This window comes from Aulonocara sp. 'chitande type north' Nkhata Bay, linkage group LG11 (assembly GCF_057382095.1).
Source record: "Aulonocara sp. 'chitande type north' Nkhata Bay isolate Kocher_YH1m ecotype deep benthic linkage group LG11, A_spYH_male_GT1.1, whole genome shotgun sequence".
Taxonomy (NCBI): Eukaryota; Metazoa; Chordata; class Actinopteri; order Cichliformes; family Cichlidae; genus Aulonocara; species Aulonocara sp. 'chitande type north' Nkhata Bay.
The window spans coordinates 20,309,824-20,336,498 of record NC_141354.1 but is presented as its reverse complement, the minus strand read 5'-3'; the positions used below and the strand labels follow the sequence as shown (position 1 = coordinate 20,336,498).

At 38.4% G+C, this 26,675-nt stretch overlaps 1 protein-coding gene across 1 annotated transcript; it reads right to left on the bottom strand.

The window, feature by feature from the left end:
* Window positions 1-18,014: 18,014 nt before the first annotated feature.
* LOC147318856 (uncharacterized) lies at window positions 18,015-20,977 on the bottom strand. Its single transcript, XM_086311003.1, has 2 exons — window positions 20,744-20,977; window positions 18,015-20,137 (listed from the first exon to the last, which is right to left on the bottom strand). Exons 1-2 carry the CDS (start codon window positions 20,811-20,813, stop codon window positions 18,030-18,032), a joined length of 2,178 nt encoding a protein of 725 aa, XP_086167129.1. The 5' UTR covers window positions 20,814-20,977; the 3' UTR covers window positions 18,015-18,029.
* Window positions 20,978-26,675: the final 5,698 nt, after the last annotated feature.

The window sequence follows — 26,675 nt, the reverse complement described above, 5'->3', positions numbered from 1 at the left end:
CCTTCATACAGAGCGTCCATCTGAGCGTTTCACTGTGTGGGAGACAAAACCAAGGAGAAGGAAGAGTGTCTCATCTTACTATTGCTGTACGCATGAGGGCAGCCACAAAAACCTGTATGTAGACTGGTAACACGTGGCTCATGACAGAGGAGGAATTGCTGTATGGGCAGTTTGATAATGAAATAAAGATCAAAGCTGCAGATATAGAAACATGCATGAACGGCTCTCAGTAAAGGTTGAACATGTCAAAGGCATGCCAACTTTATTCACTGTCTTCAGAAGTGCTGCAGTGCAGTGAAAGAGCTTAAATGTATCAAGAAGCTTTTGATATGCCAGCAAACATGTGAGCTGTAATTCAGAAACACGCAAGTCTTGACAACCTATTGTGGTCGTGGATAACTGGACACACAACAGTTGAGGAGTCAGTTCTTCTCTGGATGGACCATCGTGCTCAGTGTCTGATGATGATGTTTACAGTACTAGGACCTGAACAGACCCAGCAGCCTAACAAAGAATGACAAACTTTAAACACTTGTTAAACAGTGGCAATGGGTTAGGTTTGCAATGACTGTAGAAGAGATCTGATCTCCTAAAGGGGTCCTCGTGTGAGTTCATTCACACTTGTTGGAAGTGGTGTGCATAATTCTGTTCAAATAAGCCCAATGAAAGCCACTCAATGGAAATGAGGAGAAGTTAGTGAAAAAAGAAAGAAGAAAAAAAAGGAAGAGGAGGGGATAAAAAGCAAGAAATTGGTGAGTGAAGCAGATAATAACATATATCAGCTATCAGCTCCACTAATTACATATAATAATAAATAAATGCTGCTAGTTTAGTCTTAACTGTGAGGACAGACATTTAAATAACCAAACTTCAATTAGGATCACATTATTTGGTTTGTGTCCTTTGATGCTTAACCTTAGTTTACTTAGCTAGTTAGAATACGTCTTTGGAGATTTACAAGACATTATCTATGAAAAGCAGCTTTGCCTCTATCGAAAAAGTAAAATTAAGAGAAAAAAAAATTACTCAAGCTTTTTCTGACAAAGGTAAGATGCACTGGCAAATGAGCAGATGGTGCACAGAAAGAAAGAAAAGGACAAAGACACATATTCCATGGAGGAATATATTTAATTTATTTTAATGGAAAAGTTGTTGGCTGAACTTAAAAGCCTGTCAGACTTCAAGGTCAGTTGATGCTTTAAACCAAAGAAGCGCTCTGCTACATTACTTCTCTGACCCCCCACCAGGGTGCAGATGACACTGTTAGCTACATCAGGATATATAATAGAAGGAGCACTTATGTTGCCTCTGGTGTTGACAATACAGGAGTAACACCCTGTATGGAGCCTGGATCTGTCTGAGTTGCAGGGATACTTCCAGCAGAGCTGCAGCTCATCTTGGAATAAGTCTGAGTCCTTAAAAAACATCAGAGGTGAGGGTAAAAGATTTGGTGCTTTTGTTCCTAAAAGACATTCTGCCATTCAGGTGCCTGTCAACCAAGCTGTGCTTCTTTTTTTCTGAGCTGTACTTTTTTTAACACTTTGTAATGGGAGCAATGTGTGGTTACACAATAGTACAATCAGTAGTCAAAGTCAAAGTCAAAGTCAACTTTATTTGTCGATTCTGCCACATGTACAGGACATACGGAGAATAGAAATTGCGTTACTCTTCAATCCCTAGATAAATAGCAAATGAACATTTAAATATATTTAAATATAAAAGTGATTAAAAAATGTAAGTAAAATAATTAAAAAGTAAAAATTTAAATAAATACAATTTTACATATAACAAGAAAGCTATATAATATACAATATAATGGGTAAGTGACATTGAGTGTAAACCAGGCAGAGTAGTGCAAATAGGCAAATAGCAGTGTGATGAGGTTCTGAGTGTCTTTTCCAGTACAGATAGCTCAGCATTTTTTTCCAGTCAGAGAGAGATGGGAAATTTTCAACTTCAAGTTAAATGCAAAGGGCAACATGTCAAAAGTGGCAAAAGCTGGAGATCTTTTATCGAAAAACTGAGGCTACTTCCAAAAGGGAGTCAGTCATCACAAACTCCAACTTTAAAGCATCCTACTTTACAGCATTAAAAGAGATATTTACAGTGTGGCATACACACAAAAAAGATTTTAGGTTTCTATGGGTAGTCTGCTCTCTCTTAACAGCTCTGAGTGGGGTGATTTTTAAAATTGGATTTACAACTCATCCACCTGGATACCTGGGTTGGGTTTCCATGGCCGAGCATCTGCATCCAAGCTTTAAATCCCCAAGCACAATGCAAAGTGTTGTGGACTTGAGGACTGGAGACAAGTTCTCTTGAGTGACGACTCTGCATCTGGCAATGCAATGGGTGAGTCTGGGTTTGGCAGCTGCCAGGAGAACTCTTCTGTTTGACTGTATTGTGCCAAGAGTAAAGTTTTGGTGAAGGGGAGATTATAGTGTGGGGTTGTTTTTTAGGACTCTTGATTCTTCTTTCACAAACATATGAACTTGAGGGTCATCTCAGGTCAGGAGAGCAAATGATGCTTCAAAAAGATTGATGGTTTAGCATCTGTTTGGTACTTGAACTTAACCATTTTGGGACAGAGTATCTGGAAAAAATCTGTTAATTGGCTGCTAGCACTCGAGAGATACTTGTAATTAACAACATCTCAAATGTCATTCATCAGTTCATGATAAGATTTACTGCCTAGAAGGAGCTAAAAAGCACAGTTGAATGGATTTTGAAGTTGAGCGGGAATCTGCTGGACTTAAAAGAAGGTAATTACTGGAAACTTCTATTACTTTTTCTCTGCGCTGACTGCTTTAGGTGACAGTTGCTCTGCAGGAGCATCTTAAGGGAGCAGGAACAGCCATTTTTTGCTTCAGTCAGCAGAAAAGGTTTGTAAGCGAAATGAGTGCACTGACATCTGACAGGCTTGGGAAAAAAGGAGAAAAAAAAAGTTGGATCTGCATCTGATCAGAGTTGGAATAAGGCAGAAAGGACTGATAGCACTAAACATCCTATCATTATCTCTAGGGAACAGCATGTGCTCTATTTGACACTAATCAGCTGGGTTATGCATAAAGAAATCATCCTCTCTCAAAATTGTGCAGAATCTGCAGGAGCTATTAGGTTACATATATCAGCTCTGCAGGAAATAAAAATAAGATGAAACATATCAAACTTTGAAGTCTACAGATGCCAAAGATAAAAGTTAGTCAAGCAGAAAATGGCAGATTTTCCAGAAATAAAAACTCCTGAACAACGATACAGTTTTTACTGATTTGGAGTGATGTGGTGACATGGCACAATGCTATGGTGTTATTTTTACATGCATGGAACATGGGACAGTCACTTTGCAAATAGACTAGATAAAGATTCACGAAATAGTGTTTCAGATTAGTAGTATTTAAACAGTTGCAGGTGTGTGCACCACTAAAGAAAAAAAAAAAGCCCATGTGTTAAAACTTATGAAGAAGATGTTTTATCTTTTGGTTATAGTTTGGACTGGGAATGAAAATAGCATAAGAATTCTACATGGCAGCTGATTGTTTTATATCTTATTGTGTGTCATACAAAGTAATTTCTTTTTATCTTTCCCTATGTTATTACTTACTCTAACATGGTTATCATAAAACACAAAAATGTTGTTCGAAGACTGAGTGATTTTTTTTTTTTCCTTTCCAGCCCATGCTGTGAAAATGTAAGAATAACCAAGTTAGGAATATCATCTGTATAAAATCTTACTTAGAAAAAACTTAGTTCCTCCTACGCCGAGCGGCGCATCGGGCAGCTAGTGATCTCCATCGATGTCGGTCAGCAGCGACTGCTTCAGCTTCGTCCCAGGCAATGTCGACAGTTCTCAGGTCGTCCATAAATGTTCGACGCCATGTGGTCTTTGGTCGGCCTTGCTTTCGCTTGCCAGTTCGTGGACGCCATGTCATGGCAATCTTAGCTGGGCGATGAGGGGGTAGGCGTAAAATATGTCCCGCAAAGCGAAAGTGTCTTTCTGCAACAACATCGGCTAATGGGCGGGTGCCTGCTCTTCGTAGGACCTCCTCATTTGTTATTCGGTCCCGGTAGGAAATTCTCAGGATTCGCCGCAAGCCACGTTGTTGAAGCACGTTCAGGTGTTGAATAGTTGCACTTGTTGAGCGCCAGGTTTCACTAGCGTAAAGTGCAGTAGGGAAGACGATATAAAATCTATTAAAGAAAAAATATATAGTTATTTTCAGTTCAGCAACTATTCAGTGGCTTTGAGAAGCAATAGTAAGGACATCAGGTAAAGTAAAGACTTGTCAGATCAAAAGAAGAAGACAATCAATTCTTTTATCCTTGAACAGAATAAAAATGAAAAAACAAATACAACAACATAGACAAGAAAAAGCCTTAAAACAGTGTGATTTGAACTAAGTAAAAATTGATTTATGTTTACAATTCCAGACGTGTATGTTCTTTTTTCTTTGAATGATGAGGAGGTCGAGACAGAAAGTGAGAAGCAATAAATGGAAAACATGTAGATATAATAAGAACAAAGTGCATGCAAATATCTGAACGTTACACTGCACTTTGTAGTCACATTAATAAGATACACTCAACAGCCACTTTGGCTGATGTGAAATAAGTTAAAGGCAAATGTCTTATCAACATTAGACAACTCGGGCATCAAGCATCAGAATGAGGAAGAAATATGATTTGGACGTGACATGAATGTTAGTGCCAGATGTGCTGGTCTAAGTATTTCAGAAACTGTGTGTCTTCTGGGATTTCCCCACACAACCATCTCTGGGATTTGCAGATAATGGTCCACAGAAGAGAAGATATCTGATGAATGGCAGTTCTTTGGGCTGAAATGAGTTGTTGATGTCTGATGACAATGACCAGACTCAATATAACTGAGATATGCCGAAGAGCATCTCTGAGTGCACAGCACATCAAACACTAAAGCAGCAGATGACATCATTGCTCTAGTCCAGTCATCTTTCTGGTCAGCCTCTTCGAGCCAATCAGCATCCACTCTGCATATTTTAAATCACACTGTGCATCTTTTACTCTACCTTGCAGCCTCTTTTCCATCTCTGCCTCACCCAAGTCCATCCAAGCCTTCATGTCATCTCTACCAAGTAGAGTCAAATTTGCAGTAACTTTGTGGCGCTAGCAAAAGGTGGTCAAACTCTGTAGTATCAAGGTCAAATTAATCATAAACTTTGAAGCAAATTTAATAAATTTATTTAAAATGATCTAGATGCATTACTTTTGGTATGGTACTAAAATCCATGCCTTCTGTAGCTTCCCTTTACTCCTGCCTCAAGGGATGAGTTCAAAAAAGTAAGTAAGTAAAATTTATTTATATAGCACATTTTCACAGATAAAAATCACAAAGTGCTTTACAATAAGATCAGACATACAAGTTAAAATTAATTAAAAGCCCGTTTGTATAAAAATGTCTTCAGCTGCTTTTTAAAGGAGTCAGTAGAGTCTAGACAGCGTAAAGACAATGACAGAGAGTTCCACAGTCTAGGTGCCAGTGCCTGAAAAGCCCGATCCCCACGTGTTTTAAACCTAGTACGTGGGACCACCAGTAGCCTCTGACCTGAAGACCTAAGTGCTCGGCATGAAGCATGAGGTTTCAACAGGTCAGAGATATACTGGGGAGCTTCACCGTGCAGAGCTCTACAAGTTACAACTAAAATTTTAAAATGAACCCTAAAATTTACAGGCAACCAATGAAGAGAAGCCAAAACTGGAGTAATGTGTGACCTCTTGTTTGTACCAGTTAAAAGTCTTGCTGCTGCATTCTGTACAGACTGAAGGCGATCCAGAGCTGATTTGTTAAGACACGTAAAAAGACCGTTACAATAATCCAAACGAGAAGAGATAAAAGCATGAATAATTATCTCAAGTTCGGCCTTTGACACCAGTAGTCTGAGTTTAGAAATGTTTCTTAGATGATAAAAACAGTTCCGGACAAGTTGTTTAGAGTGTTTCTCAAGAGACATCGAACTGTCAAATATAACACCTAAGTTTCTGAGACTCGACTGAAATGAAGGGTCTAAAAAACTGATATGCTGCCTAATTTCTGAGAGCATGTGATCAGGTGCAATAATCAAAGTTTCTGTTTTATCTGCATTTAACTGAAGGAAATTGTCATTTAACCATTGTTTGATTTCTGACAGACAATTATTTAAACAAGACAATTTATACAACTCAGAAGCTTTGAAAGAACAGTACAACTGAATGTCATCAGCATAGAGATGATAAGAAATATTATTGTAACGTCTGATAATGTGGCCTAGAGGGAGGATATACATCAAAAAGAGAATAGGACCTAAAACAGATCCTCGAGGTACCCCAGAAGGCAGAACTGATGTTTCCGACAGCACATGATTTATACAGACAGTAAAGGATCTCTCAGATAGATATGACATAAACCATTTTAAAACAACACCAGTAATCCCAAACAAGTCCTTCAGCCTATTTATCATGATGCTGTGATCAACAGTATCAAAAGCAGAGCTGAGATCCAACATAACCAGAACAGTGTACTCTCCAGAGTCTGCGACCATCAGAATGTCACTAGACACTTTAAGCAAAGCGGTTTCAGTAGAGTGCAATTTGCGGAGACCAGACTGGAAAATGTCCAGAACATTGTTCTTTTCCAAAAAGTTAAGTTGTTCTGCAACTGTTTTTTCCAAGATCTTTGACACCAATGGTAATTTTGATATTGGCCTGTAACTGCTTGGAAGAGATGGGTCCAAATTTGGTTTCTTTAATATTGGTTCAACAATAGCTTGTTTTAAATAGCTGGGAACTGAGCCAGTATAAAGAGAATGTTACAGTTTGTCAGGATATTTCAGTTCAAATACTAGTGATACAGCAGTACTACAGTGATATTACTGGGTTGTTTAGCTTTGGTAAGGAATAAATCTAAATTTTAATATATATAGTAAAATAAATTGTTTTCTAAAAAATGCTAGTAGTGCATAAAATTCAGGTATAAACAGATTACAATGGTTATTGTACTGCATACTGCAATGTTGTGTTGGATGTAAGGGTGAAGCAATGGATTCTGGCTTCATCTATGTTAGCTTCCTTTTATTTAAATATCTGTAATTTTGTCTTTGCAGAGACCTCCAACAATCAACTCATGAGCAGTAATTGTAGCATCATGGCAACATGTAAACATCCAGCAACCTTTAATCTATTTATTTGTATCCATAGACCCAAAGGTCCAATATATCCACATGAACAACAGCTGCAGCACCGTCTAAGAGCAAGTTATAAATACAGAATTTGACAGGCATTTTGTGAACTAGTCATGATTCTGGATCTATTCATTGAGTAAAAATTAAAGTGCTTCCAATCTCAGCAACATTTCTCTTTTTTTCTCTTGAACAGTGCACAGCCTCCATCTGGATGCCCACTCACTGAAAGGAACAGAGGGAAAGAGCTCTGTGCTCACTCACTGGGGGAAACCTTGATGAAGTATAGATTTTTCAGCAGGTGCTTTAGAAAAATAGAAATTGCTAAAAGGGTAAAAAAAACAAAAAAAACCCCATCAACAAATAATGTCAAAGAGCCACAAAGTTTGTAAGCCAACCAAGCTCCACAAATTCCAAAATAACATAAACAGACAATCTGAAAAACCCCTTATAACGTCTGAATCTAATTATGTTTTTCAGCTTTGGATTCATGTTTTGTGATTCAGTTTTTGCTTCCTCCTCTTAGTCTTTTAATCTTTTGCTCCTTTTATCTTACCGTTATTCCATTGTTGAGCTTTAGTTTTACAATCCTGTCTTTTTGTTCACATATTTGTTTTTAAAATGTATTCTTAGTAGTACTTCTAGTTCCCCCTGTGTTTCTCTGTGAGTCTTATCTTTCTGTTACAGCGGGTTCCTGTTTGTTAGTCGTACCTATTGTTGGTCTTGTCTTCGTGTTTAGAATTTTGTTATTTGGGCTACGTTCACACTGCAGGTCTTAATGCTCAATTCCAATTTTTTGATCAAATCCGATTTTTTTGTCTGCTTGTTCACACTACAAATAAAATGCGACAGCAAACGTGCTCTAGTGTGAACGCTCAAAGCGGCCCGCATGCGCAAAAGAAGACGTCACACACAACGTGCTCTGTTTAGACCCAGAGCAAACAGTATTGTTTGACTGCTGGCCCTTAATATAAAGACTTTGGATTTTACGTTTCCCAATTTTTGCTTTAAGTTATTTTGTTATTTACATAATAATGTAAATAACCTAATAATGATCCTTATTGCTGTTTTAGAGAGGAGCGGTGCTTCAAAGGATAGTTGCCGATTTCTGTCAGAATCTGCTGATTATACAGTACAAATAAAATGTTTACGTTGTCTTCCCAACAGTTTCACTAACATCTACATTGGATGGCCAGGAAGCGTTCACGATGTCTTCTCGAGCGCTTCTCCGGAGCTGATAATTGGCATCTGTCTTGTGTCTGTGACGTAAAAGACGGGTTTAATGCGACATGACCATTCAAGTCGCTTTCTAAAACATCGGATATGTATCCGATTCAGTTCCACATACGAAAGTGACCCAGATTGGATTTGAAAATATCGGATTTGTGCCGTTCACACTGTCATACCATGATCGGATATGGGTTGCATAGGGTCAAAAAATCGGATTTGATGCACTTTTGCCTGCAGTGTGAATGTAGCCTTAGTTACCTGTTTATCAGTCCTGTCATAATTGTTTTCACCTGTGTTAATTATGTTCAGCTGTGTCTCATTCCCCAGCTGTCTCCAGTAGCCTGTCAGCCCTGTTTGTAAGTAGTGCCTTCCTTTGTCATTTATCAATGCATCTTTTATTATTCCCTCGTTGTACTTGTAGTCTGTATTTAAGTCTTCTCCAACACTTTTACTACAGTCAGAAGTATACCTGACGAATAAAGCTTTGATTGATTGATTGACCTACACAGCTAACAAATAGTTAGTCAAATATTTGGTGACAGTAGCATCTTTTTTCCCCCAGGCTTTTTATGAACAAAAAGCCAACAGATAAAGTATATGACTTAAAACTGTGTTAACCTGATTTAATGAATGCTTAATTATTGGCATCCGTAGCTAACTAATCGTAAACATTGGGTGTTACTGTGTTACTGTAATCAAATTACAAGATAATTACTGTTATTACTTGCAATACGCAAATTCAAAAATCTGCATGGTGGGTTTAAGGGAGACGGTTTTCAAAAACATTCAACATAATTTCACCAAACACGGTAATTTTAACTGTGGTATAAGTAAAGTCCTGCAGTTTATGTAGTGCACGTATGGCCTAACATTAGCCTTAAATTTAGGTTTAAAAATCATGAATGTTACAATAAATTATAGAGGTTATCTTGCTGTGTAAGAATCCCAAGCATTAATCCCTGACAGAGTGTGTTCTCATTTATATAAATTCTATGTAAGGGAATCAGGGCTAACTTCTGGGTTTGCATACAAAAATGCCGTCTCTGTAGTACTTTGTAATTGTAAACGTTGTGAGCAGGTCAGCATATTCATTGTTCAGTTCATTGTTTTCTGTGCATGACATTTGGCAACTTTGTAGATTTTGATTAAAGAGTTTTTATATTAATATTCAAATTGAAAATCCCTTGGCTCCATAGTGTGGTGGTTTACACATTTGAATAATAATAATGTGTCAGGAGGTGTAAAAATCTGTCAAATCAAATATGCTGAGATACCTGCTGTGGTGAACCGTTGTGAATAAGGGAGCAGCTGAAAGTAGCTTCTTTTCTGATAAAATCCAAAACACTGACCTGAAAAACCCATGGCTATCACTTGTAGGTCAATTTGTGGAGGTTAGGAGAGCCAGCAGTCTGTGGATATGCTCAAGAACAGATGGAAGACTTTTACCTTTACTTTTTGATGTTGTGCGCCATTATTTGGCATCATGTTTTCCTTGTTCGGCTCACATCAGCTACCAGGCTGATTTGTCACATCCATGCAGGGACCACAAATGGCTGAATTGTGGACACCTAATATTCAAGGTCGCACTTTTGCCTCCACCTGATGAGTCGCCACCTTCAGCCTCCCATATTACCTCTCTGCAGAGCCATACTGGTGTTTTTGTTGTTGTTGACAATGAGAGAATGCATTAGTTAACATTAAAGGCAGTGTGGTCACTAATGACTGACACGGCTGCACAAAGAAGCAAAATGTAGCAGCATAGCAGAATGCCTAAAGCTTTTACAGCAGCGGTGATGTGTCTGTAGGCAGAGCATAAAGTCTGAGAAGAGAAAAATCTGAAGATTGCCTGAGACTATCTCAGTTTGTTCAGTGGCTGCCTTTTGAATAATTCCCATCAATAAACTAAAGGGTAATGTATTTTCTTCAGTTGTTTACCAGGTCAACACATTAGCATTTAGATTTGCACCACTACATGTAAGTACATTGTCTTCTGTGTCTTTTTGGCAACTTAACAACAAGGCTTGTATTTTGTCTGTGAAACATTTTAAAAATAGTGCCATATGGAAGGATATTAAAGGCTGGCAGTAGTATGCTGTTGTACAACGCCTGTGAAATTCTTTGTGTAATGAATATGCATGTGAGAGTAACTATTTGTAAAATACATAAAATGAAGAACTTTCTTCTTAGACTGCTGCTGCTATGACCCAGACCTGATTAAGCAGAAGAACATTGATGGTTGGATAAAAAACCATCAGAGAATCTGAAGATTGTCTGAAAATAATTCATCCATCCATGCACCTAATGACAAACCACACTTCTGCCCAACCAAAAGTACCTTGGAAGAGGGAAGGTTTAGTGATGACGCTTATTACTGCCACTGAAATAAAAATGTCAAGCAGTGTGTTATAACTCCATGACATGATGCTGCCAGTTTCTAATTGGCAGATTAGTTGTAAAACTTATTTAAATAACTTATTTAAAAACAATGTATCCTTACATTTCAGAAAAAGTAAAGCATACAGTTAAATACAACAAGCAGGTTATTTCATAAATCATATTCAACACTATTTTTTTCTCTTTTAACAATTTCACATATTTAATTCTGAACCAATTTGTAACTTTGTAAACTTTTTATCTTCATCCTGCAGAGAATAATTCATTTTCTCTGACCTGTAGACAACATAAATACAGGTTGTTCTTGCTCTAGTGAGCAAAATGTCCTAATTGTTCCTCGTACAAGATTAATGATTAGGTGGGACAGAGCCTTTCAGTCTGTGGCATCAAGACTTATGAACAGTTTTTGTTTAACCTTTTTTTTGAGACTTTTTCTTTCACGGCAGATTGTTCTGCCCGAGGTTGCATTCCTGTTAAAAGGGAATTTTCCTTCCCACTGTCACCAAAGCGCCTGCTCATAGGGGATCATCTAAATGTTTGGATTTTCTTGGTTTTCTAATTTATTATAAGGTCTTTACCTTATAATATATATCACCTTGAGACAACTTTTTTTGTAAATAAAATTTATTTGTATTGATCGACTGATTGTCTGTTAAAAGTGCTTCACATAGTTTAATAATTAAACATTCCTGACTTACCAATTCATTCTGTAAAATTATAGTGACTAAAGTGAATGTGTCAAGGTTCTGGGAAATGTAATATATCTTTCAATTAGATATCAATTTGTTTTGTTTTAATCCTTTTAGTTTTAAAATCATTCATTTCATTTAGCAAGCTGATTCAATGAGTGAGTTCTAGTAATAGTGAAAAATATAAAATGATCAATGATGGCAAAATAAATTTCTTATGTAAAAGCAAGGTTTTGCAGGCCTGTTTAGTAAACCTTGTTTTAATGCAACCTTTTTTAAAATTTAAAATAAACTGTCCTGAACATATTTCCTGATACATTGAGTACAATTCCAGAAACAGTTGAAAAAATTCTGACAGCCCATTTTAAAACATTTGCTTCCTTCTGTCCTGTCTTTCTTTTCTTCTGTGACTTAAATGTATTATTCGTAATTGTGACAAATTAAATCCGCTTTCTGGGTATGTTATGTTCTTGTTGATAAGTAGCTTACCAAGCAGAAATTTTAATTGGACTCCTTGAAACCTTCAACAGATAGCCAAGCAAGGATTGCAGTGGGTTTAGCGAAGAGACTTTGACACAGGCATCAAAATAATTGGTTAGATAAGGCGCTGCTTTCTACATGCCTTTGATTCTGCAGCATCTCTGACACACAATTATTTTCACATTCTTTGTATTATTCACAACATTTCCACATAAAAACCATGGTGTTCCAACAAGTATTCATTATACATTAAGTTTAATACTGGTTTATGTGCTACATGCACTGAGCTGACAACAACAGAAGTAACAGCTGTGCAAATACGGTGTATAAAAGCACATTGACAAAAATCACAATTTACATTGTTGTTGTTTCACACATTTGTTATTTCTTATAATTTCAACTATTGTGCATTTCTCCGACCCTTAAAAGTCCGACTATATAAAAGATACCCACGATACTTTAACCATGTTTTAGTACTACATGTATATAGAGTATGTGCTTGGGGAATATACTTTTTATTGTGTAAGTTGTTAAGCTGTAACCTGACTGATTACTGATGAAACCACTTATTTAAGCAAAAAATGCAAATTATGACAAGAATGTGCATGTATTAGTTCTGTGATGCAGATACTGTATAAATCTTGTTATATTTGATTCTAATTCTAATCTGTGGGCGACCGTGGCTCAGGCGGTTGGGAATCGCATCTGTAACCGGAAGGTCGCTGGTTCGATCCCTGGGCTCTCTGTCCTGGTCGTTGTGTCCCTGGGCAAGACACTTTATCCTACTTGCCTACTGGTGTTGGCCAGAGGGGCCGATGGCGCGATATGGCAGCCTCGCTTCTGTCAGTCTGCCCCAGGGCAGCTGTGGCTACAACTGTAGCTGCCTCCACCAGTGTGTGAATGTGTGAGTGAATGAATAGTGGTATTGTAAAGCGCTTTGGGTGCCTTGAAAAGCGCTATATAAATCCAATCCATTATTATTATTTATGACTCTATGGAAAAGTAACCTTTAATGTGTCCATTTTAAAGTTTCCGTCTTTATAATTAAAGTCTTAAGAAAATATGAAAAAATTTAAAATATTTTATCATCTATCTAGTGGAAGATGCTGTGAAAGGATTTGTAGATTAATGGAAAAAAAAACAACCTTAAAAACAAAATATTGTTGCATTTCTGAAAACAGTAAAACACATTTATTTTTACTTCCCTTTTTCAAACACAACAAAAAGGTTATTTCAGAAAATGTTGTCTAGAAGTGCAGCATTCTCCAGGATTTTTAAAAAAATATTTCAGATGTTTTATTCTGAACCAATTTCATGTTGTAAACGTTGTTTCATTCTGTATAGAACAATTCATTTTCTCCCAACTGTAGACCAACCAACAACCCAAAAGTGACAATTATAAAAGGAGCACAGGATTATATACATGCACACACAAAGCACTGAGCAGGGGAGGTAAATCAAACCAAAAAACACATGAGAAAAAGTAACCTTCAAAGTAAAACCTATAAATAACCAAAATATATCTATATTGTTTCTGACTCATTAAGAAAATTTAAAAGACACAAACATCCAAAACAGCACCACTGATAGTGCAGAATGATCAGAAATCAAATAATAAACTTAAATTATTAACTTTAGTATTTTACTCTTATATAATTTATGTTCTTTATAGATTTTTATTAACCATTTAATGACCTTTTTTTTTTTTTAAATCATCATCATCTGACATGTATCCAATTAGAGTAGGTGGCACTCATAGGGATCATTTTGTGCTATGACCAAAGCATCCCTTTTTCATATGAGAGCAGACATAAGCTGAAGCAGAAAGGCCAACTTAACAGTGAAAGCTGATGACCACCGTTGTGATATCTGTTATCTGCAGCTGGTGTTTTAGGTTTTTTTGAGCCAGCTAATGCAAAGAAAGTCTGTGCTGTGTTGTACCACCTGATTATGGACTCCATATTTCAAAGCATGCTGTGTTAGATGATTAGTAAGGTGAGAAAGGTGACAGATTTTTTTTGTTGTCAGTATAGTTGCCATAATTGATCCATCTTGCGAGTGTTTGATGTGATGCAGCACTAATATGAAAATAATAAAATCAGTATCATGCAAAAGTTTCTAACATACTAAGCAAACACTTTGCAGAAGCTCCTATTCACCCTGTCATCCCCTACGGTGTTTTAGTATGATTAAAAATTAACTAATTTTATTCAACAATTTATCTCCAGTAAGCTGCTAAAAATATTGATTCAAAAAAAGTGGATGTTAAAACAGTTGTTAAAACAGGCTTGATGCTGACTTGATAACACACAAGATATAAATCAGGATATGTTAGACAAAAACAGAATAAAACATCTCCATGATTAGATATGAAAGTAATGGAGCTACGTTTCTAAATAGAGGAGAAACACACAGCAGATTCTGAGGAGGCGATGGCACAAACTCCAGCAACAAATTGGGTCTGATCTGTTGCCACGGAGACCCATCTCTCCTTTCATTTTGTCACTTTGACATCTCGACTCATTTATCTCCATTTATTTACCTGATGCATATAAAACCCTTCAGAGAGACTCATAAATTTGACTTCAACTAACACCTGCAGCCGACTTCTTAATAAAGAGAACAAAAAACGTCCAAAACAAATTAAATCAAGCACAATGAAAGCTCGGAAATGTCACATCCTGAAGCTCACTCACTCCGTGAACATCTCACGTATCTATTTTGTTTTGATTCTTAGCTGAATCTAACTTGGGAAACTGAATGACTGCATCTGCTGGTTGTCATTATGGTGCTTTTATGGTACTTCTGGACGTGAAGAGACAAAACAGCTTGACTCAAGAAGACGGGGGTGAGACTGAACTTAATGTACCCCACCGCATTTTCAAACTACGAAGTATGAATGATTGTACTCATATCTAATTTTAAACAACCGAAAAACATGAAAATGCCATGAGTCAGAATTGTGACGTTGCCGCCACCGTCTTAAGGCGGTCCCAGCCTTGTTATTCTGACAAGGGACTGTCAGCAGGAACTGCCAGCTAATGCAGCTCAGCTGGGCCTTCTGTCTGCTTAACATCAGCCCTCTTTGGTGTCTTATCTTATGTGATTTACCTGAAGATTTGGATGTGGGACCTCTTGCACCCAAAATTAGAATCTATCCCTAGATAAGAGTTGGAAGAGGTTCCAGGTCTAAATGTATTTATTAAGCACTAAAAAAATCTCACAGTGACTAAAGTGTTGCGAAAAGATTATTTATTATTTATTTATTATGGATTAAGAAAACAAAACAAAAAAAAAACCCTAAAACGATCAAATAGATAAGAAAAAGGTAAAATACATGTTGATGGGTGCTAAACATATACAGTCCTGGCCAGAAGACACAATGAGCAAATCAGAAAGACTCAGATAATGTGTTGCAACTCAGAGAAAAACAAAAAACCCCAACAAAGCATCATCAGCTCAGATACAGAAACTGATGCACAATCATCCAAAACAACACAAAGTGTGCTGCCTTCCACAAGGGAAACAACTGAGAGCATAAATCCATAAAGAAAATAAAAATAGTGTTACATTGAGTGAAGTTTCAGTAGGATAGTTTTCTCATATATGCAATCACTGGTTTGGATTTTAAAAAACCCCCATCAAGTTCTGATATTTTCTTGTAGTTTGTATTAATCAATTCAACATCTCTGTGGTGAGAAATACTCTCTGTGGTCCTTGAAAATCTTTCAGAAGCAAATAAATATCCATAATATTAATTAGAAATAAAAGGTCATAATTTTAACTTTTCTTCAATTTAAATGTTTTCTTAATAGTAAATAAAAGCGAATACTTCATACTTTTTATTTGTCTCAAAATACTACTACTATAACTGACATTACAGCAACATTTAGTTCTGTTTCTCTGGTCTTCCCTGGTGTTAGGTCTTCATATCGGGTTTAAAATGCTTCATTAATAGTGGCAAAAAATATTTTCTCCACATTTCTCAACATTTTACGCTGAGCTGCAGGAGAAGAAACTAACCTCATGATTAACTTGACTGGGCAGACAGACTAGTGTGTTCACTGAAAATCTAATTTTGTAAAATTACGACTGGAGAAGAGGGTGTGAAATACTCCATGAGCTCCAGTCTGGCTGAGAATCCCCAGCTGAGTGGCAATCTTAAACTTATGATTTCAGAAAAAGAATATTAGGACAAAACAATGCCACATTATTTGATGGAAATGAAAAAAATCAACCCACAGCTCTGAACAGGCTAGTAGGTTTTTCCCAAATTTAATGGCAGCAACTCAAAATGGTATTGAGTGGTTTGTATGGCCCCCACATGCTTATATGCATGCCTGACAACATTCAAATCAATTTATCTATTCAGCGCTAAATCACAACAACAGCTGCCTCAAGGTGATTTATATTGCAAGGTAGACCCAACAATAATACGATCACATAAATCAGGTTCCTTTGAACTGCCTGCATCCCAATCCGGTTGTTCAGTGATGACGCGACGAATCCTATTTCCGGGTCTAAAGTAGTCTGCGTTTAATATGGCTTTTGTGTTGTTAACATGTTTAATGTTATGTATTTTCTTCTATTTGATCTCAAAAAGCTCCTAAAACAGTCAGTGATCACTGTTGACCTCCCTCAGCTTTTATTACCGCTAATCATTTATTTAAGCTCAGTTTTTAAAACCTTAGGGTGTAACTACAGCCCAGCCCATGCAGCAGTATATGAATGACTAACCTCGTATTGTGGATGGATTATCTCAGTTGTTCTCCTGGCTGAAGTTTGGTCCTTTTACAGCATCCTGCCATGCGATTACATTTGTTCCTGACCACCGAGAACACTCACGGTAACTTTTATCGAGTGGAAAAAAAAGTTAGCTTGTTTATATTATGCTAACGTAGCTGTGTCGCTAGCGGTCACGCAGCACATCATTATATACCAGCTAGCCCAACTTCAGTAACCCTACAAACGTTACTGCTGTTTAGTTTTCTGTCTTCATTTATGCTGGAAGTGATAACAGAGCTGTACGTTTTAATTTGTTTCCAAAACCCCGCAGTCAGGACATGCTATATTGTATTTAGATAGAAGCTAGCGAGCTAACTCCCTGCTAACTTCTAACTCCGTTAAATGTCATAAATTCCGTTTTCATGGATGCCTGGATGTTAAACTCAATTGTTACACCTGGTAGAGCAGAACGCTGATCATTTTATTAAAGATGAAAGACTTTAGACAGTTTTTCAACTCTCAGTAATGCCACAGTGATCGTTTGATATATGGACCTGCAGCGGAGTTTAGACCCAGACACGGCTAGTGACGTCAGACTGAACAACCGGATACCTAAAGACCCCCACCAAATTATAGCTTCTCCAGACCCTTTTACAACTGTTGTCATCTGTGAAAACCACAGGGTGCCAGTGGTGGACCTGCCTATTTCTGGTAAATGGTCTGCATTTGTATAGCGCTTTACTCAGTTCCCAAAGCGCTTTAAACTACATTCCGTTAGCTTGATAGCATAATTGCCTAAGTCATTTTTTTGTGTTTTCGGAAAACAAGAAAAAACTAATTTTCTAAATATCACATGCATATTTTTAATTGATATTTTCACAGAACATTTAAGTATATGTGAGGAAAAGTATGGAAAAAGAACAAAACCCAACATCATTTCTTTTGTCTAATAAAAGTGACTTAGGCAGATTATGCCTATGACTTAGGCAGTTTTTCTTCAAACTATAAAATGAACATGACATACTATAATGTAACCATAACACACTGTAACTTTTCAATTTTAATCACAAAATGGCAGCTAGAGTAAGGAGACTTACTCACTTCACCTCACCCACCCATTAATTTGCAGAGGAGGCCTGTAGGCTCATAAAAGAGGTGTGCGTGTGTCTATGTGTGTTTGTATCTGTCTGTGTGTGTTTGTCTCTCTCTTCTCTCTCTTTCTCTTCGTGTGCGGGTGTGTGTGTGTGCGTGTGTGTGTGTGTGTGTGTGTGTGTGTGTGTGTGCGTGCGTGTGTGTGTGTGTACTATTTGGTAGGCTATGTATACTACTGATGAGGAAGATCATCATAGTACTTGTGGGCCACTCTTGGTAGTACATTTTTCATTGACTGTAAGTCACTGTATTTCCTCAGGGTGATGGGCAACTGAGCAGGAAAGAGTGGGATCCACTTGAATGGCTTGTTGTCGGGTATGCTGATGCGCCGAGGCAGGTCTTCCCAGTCAGATTCAAAATCCAGCTTGTACCTGATCCGTCCATCAGTCAAGTACTGCAAAGCCCGGAGGTCATGGACTGTGGGGTCCCCAACTTTTTTGCCGGGTCGAATATTGGTGACATAGGTGCCAGATAACTTCATGAAGTCATTGTGGTATAGTTGAGTCACCCTGTATGGGGATGGATTAATGCGTGCAGCCTCAAAGATGACAACGTAATCTCGTGGAGTGTAAACGTCTTGCACAATGCGCCGTTCAATTAGACTGTGCATGGAGTCACACTCCATCTGTGTGTGGCCTGCAACTAGAAATTTCTGCTCAATGCTGACACCATGCTTCATGGCCAGGTAAAGGTAGGCGTTGCTGATGGTAGCACACCGGTTCTGATACCCGCAGCCATCACTCCAGACAATGACTTTCTCAATGTTTCTGTTGGCCTGTAGGACAGACTCAAAGTGGTTGGACTGCAGATGTGCAAAAACCTCACTGCTGAGGGAGCCTTCATGTTCTTCCCAAGCATAACAGTACCCATCTCTGTTGTTCATGTTGAAGCAGGTAAAGTTGTGCATCTGTAATTTAGTTTTGTAGTACATTGTACTTGCTTTTGTCTGGGGGCAAAGAAGAACGCGTTGAAGGTCCATTGTCCACACTGAAAGTGTGTCACTGGATTCATTTTTGTCTGCAGCCTTTTCAGCTTGAGCCTGACTCTTCAATCTCAAGTGTGTAGCAAGAGCATCCTCATCTGTATTTCCTACCTTGGCGCTTACACAGATGTCACATTGGTCTTTTTTTGGAATGAACACAGAGTAATCCTGCTCTCCAAAAACCTTCCGAAAGTATGTCTCACTCACAGCACGCTTTCCATTCTCATTGGCAGCATTCTGGTATTCCTTGTGAAGCTCTCTCAAAACTGTTCCTGGCTCCAGGAACTTCTTGTTCTGATAAGAGGGAACCTGGCGGCAGTAATGGGATGGGACTGTAGGTATTCCAGAGAGCCACTCTTTCAGGAAGGCCTGGTCTCCATCTGATATTGGCATATGAGGACCAGTCTTGTTGATCTTGGGGTTGGGCTGGGTATGAGTGTTGGGTTTCATGCCTGCAGTTAACCATGATCCAATGGTTCTCAGGGCAATACCAAGTGTGGAACAGAAAAGATTTTTGCACACAGGTATTTTGCATCTATCTGAGAGTTGCAGGTGGTATAGCAGAGATGTTGTTCTCCTTGAATCAACACCACCTTTCTTCTGTTTTATGGGCACATTTTCAACAACAGTCTGGATATACACCTTGCGTGTCTCCCAGGAAGGCATGGACCAGAAATTGTTGAAGATTCCTCTTCTCTCAACTTCAGTCAGTAGCTCACAACTTCTTTTCGTTGACTTGAAGCAGTGCTGTGATGTGCATGGTGGGCCCATGGCCTTTGGTGGTCTCTCCTGTCCCATTGTATTCTTGTAATTCTCTCCCTTCAGACGCTTTTCTTTGATGACATTTTTCTTCCACGTATGGGGCAGTGGACGCTTGTGACGAACAGCAGAAGTGCTGGGGGTTGGACTGGCTTCCTCTTCCTCTGCTTCCACCTCCCCTCCTTCCTCTTCCTCCCCTTCATCTTCGTCTCCTTCCCCTTTCTTTTCCTCTCCTTCATCTTCCTCTCCTTCTCCTTCCTTTTCCTCTCCTTCCCCTTCCTTTTCTTCTCCTTCATCTTCGTCTCCTTCCCCTTTCTTTTCCTCTCCTTCATCTTCCTCTCCTTCTCCTTCCTTTTCCTCTCCTTCCCCTTCCTTTTCTTCTCCTTCATCTTCCTCTCCTTCCCCTTTCTTTTCCTCTCCTTCATCTTCCTCTCCTTCCTCTGGCTGCTTATCAGTCTGTTGCCCCATATCAACATAATTTCCTCCTTCTCCCTCATCTATATCCACCAACTCCTCTAAGTTCACATCAACTTCCTTTCCTGATGATACAACAGAAAATAAAATGCTGTTGGAGTATCTTAAAATGGTAAATCAAGATGACATCTAAATCTACTTGTGTAGTCAAAATGTCTGCTATGTAAAAAAAAAAAAAAAAAATCAATTTGTACTATTAATATCAAATCAAATCAATTTATTTTTGTATAGCCCAAAATCACAACAACAGTCGCCTCAAAGGGCTACATGAATATTACTGGCAATAGAGTTCAACCAGTATCAGTCATTTGAACACAGTCAATATAAAGTCCAATTTAACAATTAACAATGAACCCAGGGCGTCCCCCGTCCTTAGACTCTCCTCCTAATAAAAAGCAAATGTTTGAAACATAATATAATTTGCAAACTTGCTGAAAATGCTCAAATTGCCTTTGAAATTGCCAAAGATTTACTCTGGTAGCATGCTGCTGTTAGCTAGCTGCTAGCTTGTACTACATTACTATGCTAATGCTACACTACTAACGCTAATGTTAGCTAGCCATCATACTTTGTTTGCAACAAAAAAGTAATCTTTTAACATGGTCATAACCTCTTTGATTGAATGAAAATACATTTAGTGACCAAAAAACTAAAAAAATATGAACTTTTACCAGATGTAAATGAATCAAAAAGAAGAGCAAGGGCTTCACTTGCGGTCAACCTCTTCTTCTTATCAGCCATTTTGCATACATCAAAACTGCCTAAGTCAAATTGATTGTAGCAAAACTGCCTAAGTCCAATGGTAAAACTGCCTAAGTCAAATGAATGACTTAGGCAAGTATGTTTTTTGACTCTTATGAGTGTTGTGATTGGCCAATGACATAGGCAGACGGACAGGATGATGCAGCAGTGGTAGGGGAGTAAAGTTAGGCAAAAATCTCAATTTGACCAAACTTAGGCACTTATGCTATGAAGCTAACGAAGTCATTCACCCATTGGCAATGGCAAACTACATCTGCCACCTGAGCTACAGCCACCCCTATTCTATGGTAAATACCAATTTGCCATAGAATACCAGTGCTGGGCAGTGAATACAGGGCCGATTAGAGGACATTGGGCCCTCAGCCATGCTCATGAAGTCTGCTTTTTATTATTTGACAGAGAAATTCACGCCAATGGCCTGCAGGAGCTAATTTTGTAGCTCTTAGCAATGCTTGTCCTGTTCCTCTGACATGCTCTTTAGAATGTGCTGGGAGACACAGCAAACCATCTGGGATCCCATCAGTGGCCTCCACATGTAAAACCATTCCTGTTTTGGGGGTTGTCTCATTGTAGACCCTCTAGTGCATGTGTTGTTAATGTCATTAACGCCAAAGAAGCCGAAAAAGCTTAAAAACCACCTCGTTTCCTTAACTGACCAGAAATTTCACTAATGTAATGCTATAGTGTGATTAGAGAGTTTTCCTTTAATTTTTTTTTTGAGTAATCTAATTAGAGAACTGGAGAGCCGTGTCAGTTTATGTTTACTGCACTGGACAGTTTTCATTGTTCTTCAGACTGCTTCATTCTCATTATGCACCTCTTATCTTCTAGAAGCTTAATGGAGGTAGAACGTGACTAAAGTATGATTCTTATTCTCTACCAGGAAAGAACGTTTGTGAATAAATGCCACGTAATGAATTCACAGAGCCGCCTCCTGCAAAAGTGCACCTGTTCCTTCTGGCACCGACTTTGCTTTTACATATTATCCAGACCAGGTCAAGGATTGTGTAAGAGAAAAGGAGTAAAAATTAGAATAATGAATAATTAGGTCATCATCCAAAAGAGAAGCAGCTTTGAAAATTCATCACTGAGATGCAGCTGGTGGCCCAGATGAGCTGCTGGAATCGATCCAAGAGGACAATGATTTTCTGAACATTAGAGAGCAAAGTTTCAGTCATTCTGCTTCTCAGATCACACTCTTTTTGAATATCTCTAGCTTTTAAGTGATACTGATTGCACTTTCCAACAGAGTCTTTCACAGGCTGCACGCACTCAGCCCTCACCGAATCAATGCTCTGTCTCAGACAAGGATCGCTATTGCAATGATTTTTTTTCTTCAGTGTTTCTAAGCCTCTGACGCCAGAGACTGTGACTTTAACTGTGTGGAGAAAAGCACAAAACCTTTATCCTCATATTGAACCCTGCTAAAACTGTTTAATTTGTTAATTAAATCGTTTTCAAACAGAAGGAACATTCGATGCCATATGTCGTTATTACTGAATTTTACTTTAACCTTTAGTTGCAAATGAGCTGAAGTTAAATCTGATTCAGTTTCTTGTGGAATATAATTAGGACATTTCCATCCAAGAAGTTTCACTTCTTTGCATCTAATATAATTAATTTGAATACAACTGTCAATTTAGGTGAAATACACTTAGCACTTAACTTAGAGTGAGCGTTCAAGAACCAGCTACCTTTTAGTGGACAGAAGGAGAAAAGTTTGAACAGGAACTGTCCTCTTAGAGAAAATAGCCGCTTCAGTTGTTTCAGAAAATTTAAATGACACTTGCATCTAAAAGTCAAGGTGCTCTATAGACTGCAGGGATTTATGATTGCTCTACTGGGAGAAAAGGAAGAAAACGAGGCATTATTGCACATCATGTGTATGAATCCCAAACTGCAAATAACCCCCAAGAAAAATTGTTTCCTCTCATTTTCTTGCTAAATGAGAGCAAAGCATCACAATAACCCGGTATGCACCGCATCCTTTGTAGCCACTTTCCAGTTTTTGGGAGCATATGCATTTTTGTGAGTGTGTAGCCATCTGAAACTGTCCATGTCTCCCTGCTTAAACAGCAGTGAATGATTTCTAGTCTAAATACCTGATGCAGGTGCTCCAGGGAAACATTCAGAGCACAGTCCAGCTGTTGGAATGGATTAATACGAAGGCGATTTAGGGCCACATTAAGAAAAAAAAAGTTTCATCATTTTGAAAATAAGGTTGAAATTTAAAGAAAAATGTGCAGATTTTAGTTGTTTCAACACAAAACTATTATACCCTCTACAAAATTCCTTGTGCAGATGAGTGAAACAAAGCAAGCAGGTGTCTTGTTGTGTCTTGTGATACAACATACAGCCTCTTTACTGCACAACGGTATAATCATCGATAACTTTACGTCTTTTCTTTTTTTCCCTTCTGACCAGATGCAGCTTTCTGCACCATCTTTTTACTGTCCTCATACTTATCACCACACTGCTTATGTGCTAAAAGGCAAATCATTTCCTTGTAAGTAAAAAATCTGATTCTAAATTACAATCTCACTAACTCATCTACACAAGGCGTTTTGTAGAGGGTTTAGCAGCCGAGGCAGTTTCCCTTGAGACAACTGTAATCTCCACATTTAAACTTTTTCTTAAAATTCCACATTATTCTCAAAATGATCAATAATATATATTTTTTTCTTAATGTGGACATAATATGCCATCCTACATTGATGAGAATATGAATGGGTTAAAAAAAAAGGCCGCCCCTTACATGTCTGCGGTGTTGTGACTTTCTTTGATAAACTTCAAAAAACAGTTTATCAATGCAGCATGACAATGTACTCACATGCACACAAACAAAAATTATCCATGCCGCTGGCGCCAGCCTGCAACCTTCTCCGTCTTTATGCTCTCTGTGTGAATGAGCATCTGTAGCTAGCTTGTCCTGTGTTCATGAGGTCCTTTTGGAGGTCTGCCTGCTCACTGCCTCTCACACTAACATTTCATCATCTAATCACTCCCCTGCAGTATTTACACACCAGCTTTTTCACCCATTCCCTGCCAGATCATTACACCAGTCTGTAGCAGTAGCCAGGCTTATCTTGAGCTTTTGAGTGATTTACTTTGTTTAACTGGGGTTCTCTTTGTGCCCCTCCTCAGTCTGTCAGCCACATCTCTGCTTCTCCCAAACCCCCCAAAACTTACATAACTGGTCACCCTTTGCTGTTCCTCACCGTCCCAGTCGCATAGCAATTCTAGTTCAGCCTTCTAGTAAAGAATATAAATTTTTCCAACAACTTTTCACTTTTACTCCTTACATTTTTAAACAAATGTCTGTAATTTCTACTTCTTACATCCCCCCCCCCAAAAGTTATATGGTTTAAAAAATCAAGTAATTTAAAAAATTTTTATCACAGCTATCAGGTCATTTCTATCAGCTAAACAAAGATCAGCAAGCACACAAACTGTTTGTGTGGAGTTTGTCACACACTGCGTTGCTAGCTAAAGGTCTAGCTTCTGGATTTCACAGGGAGAGAAAAGAGTGCAAAATAAGTTCACTCAGAGATGGAGAAAGATGTAAGACAGACAGAAGGGGAGAGGAAGAGGAGAGGTCCGCAAATTTAAAGATTATCTGTAATATCGTCATTTTTATTCACACGTTGGACTTTTTTATGATCTGTTGTGATAAATTACATATTTTTATATTGTGAAACATCCTGCAAAAACAAACTAGGGGTATACTTACTTTGCGTTCTTCAAACTCTGTTATTGTCAAAGTCTATAATCAGAAATCATCTTCATGAATGTAAATACAAAGTACAAACTGTTGGTTATGCTCAAAAACAGGAAGACAGGTTCTAAATGAGTCTTTGGACCGATGAAACAAAGATTAACATGTTAATCAACCACAATGATGGGAAGAGAAAACAGCTTATGCTCTGAAGCTCCTCTTCAGCTATGAAACTTTATGTGGGGGATACTGAGCCACGGGCTGTATGGCTGTCAATTGAACCAGGTCACTGGTGTAACTGATGATATGATTGCTGATAGAAGTAGCTGGATGAAATTGGAGGTGCACAGAGCTATGTTCTCTGCTCAAACTAAGCTGCACAATTGATCAGACAGCGCTTCACCCTGCAAATCAATAACGCACAGCATACCACAAAAGCGACCCACAAGTTTCTCAAAGTAAAGGAATTCTTCAATGATATTTTTCAATCGTCAGTTCACTTGAAGGCAAAATTATGTGATTGCATTTCCAACCAGCATGCCCTTAAGTTACTGTAGTTACCATAAAATACATTTTATATATTTTGTTGACATTCACTTATGTGTCTATAAAAAAATACATTCAATATTCAGTCATTCTCTACGGGCGATTGTGGCTCAAGAGTTGGGAGTTCGCCTTGTAATCGGAAGGTTGCCGGTTCGAGCTCTTGCTTGGAGAGTCAGAGGGCCAGGTGGCGCCAGTGTCCGGCAGCCTCGCCTCTGTCAGTGTGCCCCAGGGTGGCTGTGGCTACAATGTAGCTTGCCATCACCAGTGTGTGAATGGGTGGATGACTGGATGTGTAAAGCGCTTTGGGGTCCTTGGGGACCCTTAAAGCGCTATACAAATACAGACCATTTACCATCTTCTGTTTTGCATCTGTTTTGCAAACTTGTTTTAAAGGAGGGACTGTTGTGATGGATGAATTGGGGCTTGACTGTATGGGAGTTGCAAATGCCTCATAGGTCAGGTGAGGCTTCTGTAGAATGGTGATTAGGGTCCCAGTGGGGTCAGAAATTAGTCCGATCTGATTATACCTCCTGAAGAATGAAGAACTGCAGCTGTGTAGCAAACTGCTGGATACTTTCTTTTCTTGCAGGTGGTTTATCCCCACGCTTTCTGCTTTCTGTTCTCAGTGAGCTTGAGTCTAAAACATTTAGTTAGAATAATGGTTATTTTCTTTCCTTCTTGATACACAGCAAGACAACCATTAAGAGCTTCCTTCACAGCCTCTCAGATTCTATGAGCATTTTATAGAGCTAAAACACATGCAGTCAGGGACTTTTGGTGTAAACAGGGTTTATTTATAACAGACCATATTCAAGAGTGACTCATATTTGTCCTTGAGGGGCACAACTGGGTTTAAAATAATTCTTTGGATTTTCTCTTCTCAGATTTTTTGCAAAATAGCAAAGAAAAATCATTAGAGGTGCAAACAGTCTTCAACTCCCATCACCTTATAGAGAGTATATGAACCTTTAGCCTACGATTTAGCTGTTTGCTCCACAGCATTGCTGTTTTAGTTCAACTACCACTGCTATTGAGTCTCAGCACTGGTACATCTTCACTTCAAACCCATCATCTGTCAGGGGCTGGGGCTGTGACCCAGCATTTTGAGTTTATTTTGTATTTTTGATTTCTTATGTTATATTGGAAATATGTGAAGTTCTTGTGTTGTTATTATTAGTTAGGATTTAGCTGAGTTTTAGTCTATATTATGTTTCACCTTTTCTCCTTTTTTATGAGTCTTTTCTGTTTGTCATGTGCTATCTCTTCATCTATGTAAGTTCCCCTTGGGTCTCTCTACTCTGTCCCTCTCTCTGTCTCTTGTGTCAAGCTTGCATGTCCCAGTTCATGCCCCTCCATGTTTCCTGTTTTATTTTGAAAGTTTTGTTTCCATGTTGGGTGTGTTTAGTTTTGCTTCCCCTGCGGCGTCATGTTCTTTTGTGTCAGCTGTGTTTTGCCAGGTGTTTCCACTTACCTTATTCCCCTTCTGTGTATTTAAGTCATCTGTCTCCCTTTGTTCATTGTCAGGTCATCTGTTTTTCTCACCTCATGGTCCATGGATATCATGGTTCTCTCATCTCAGT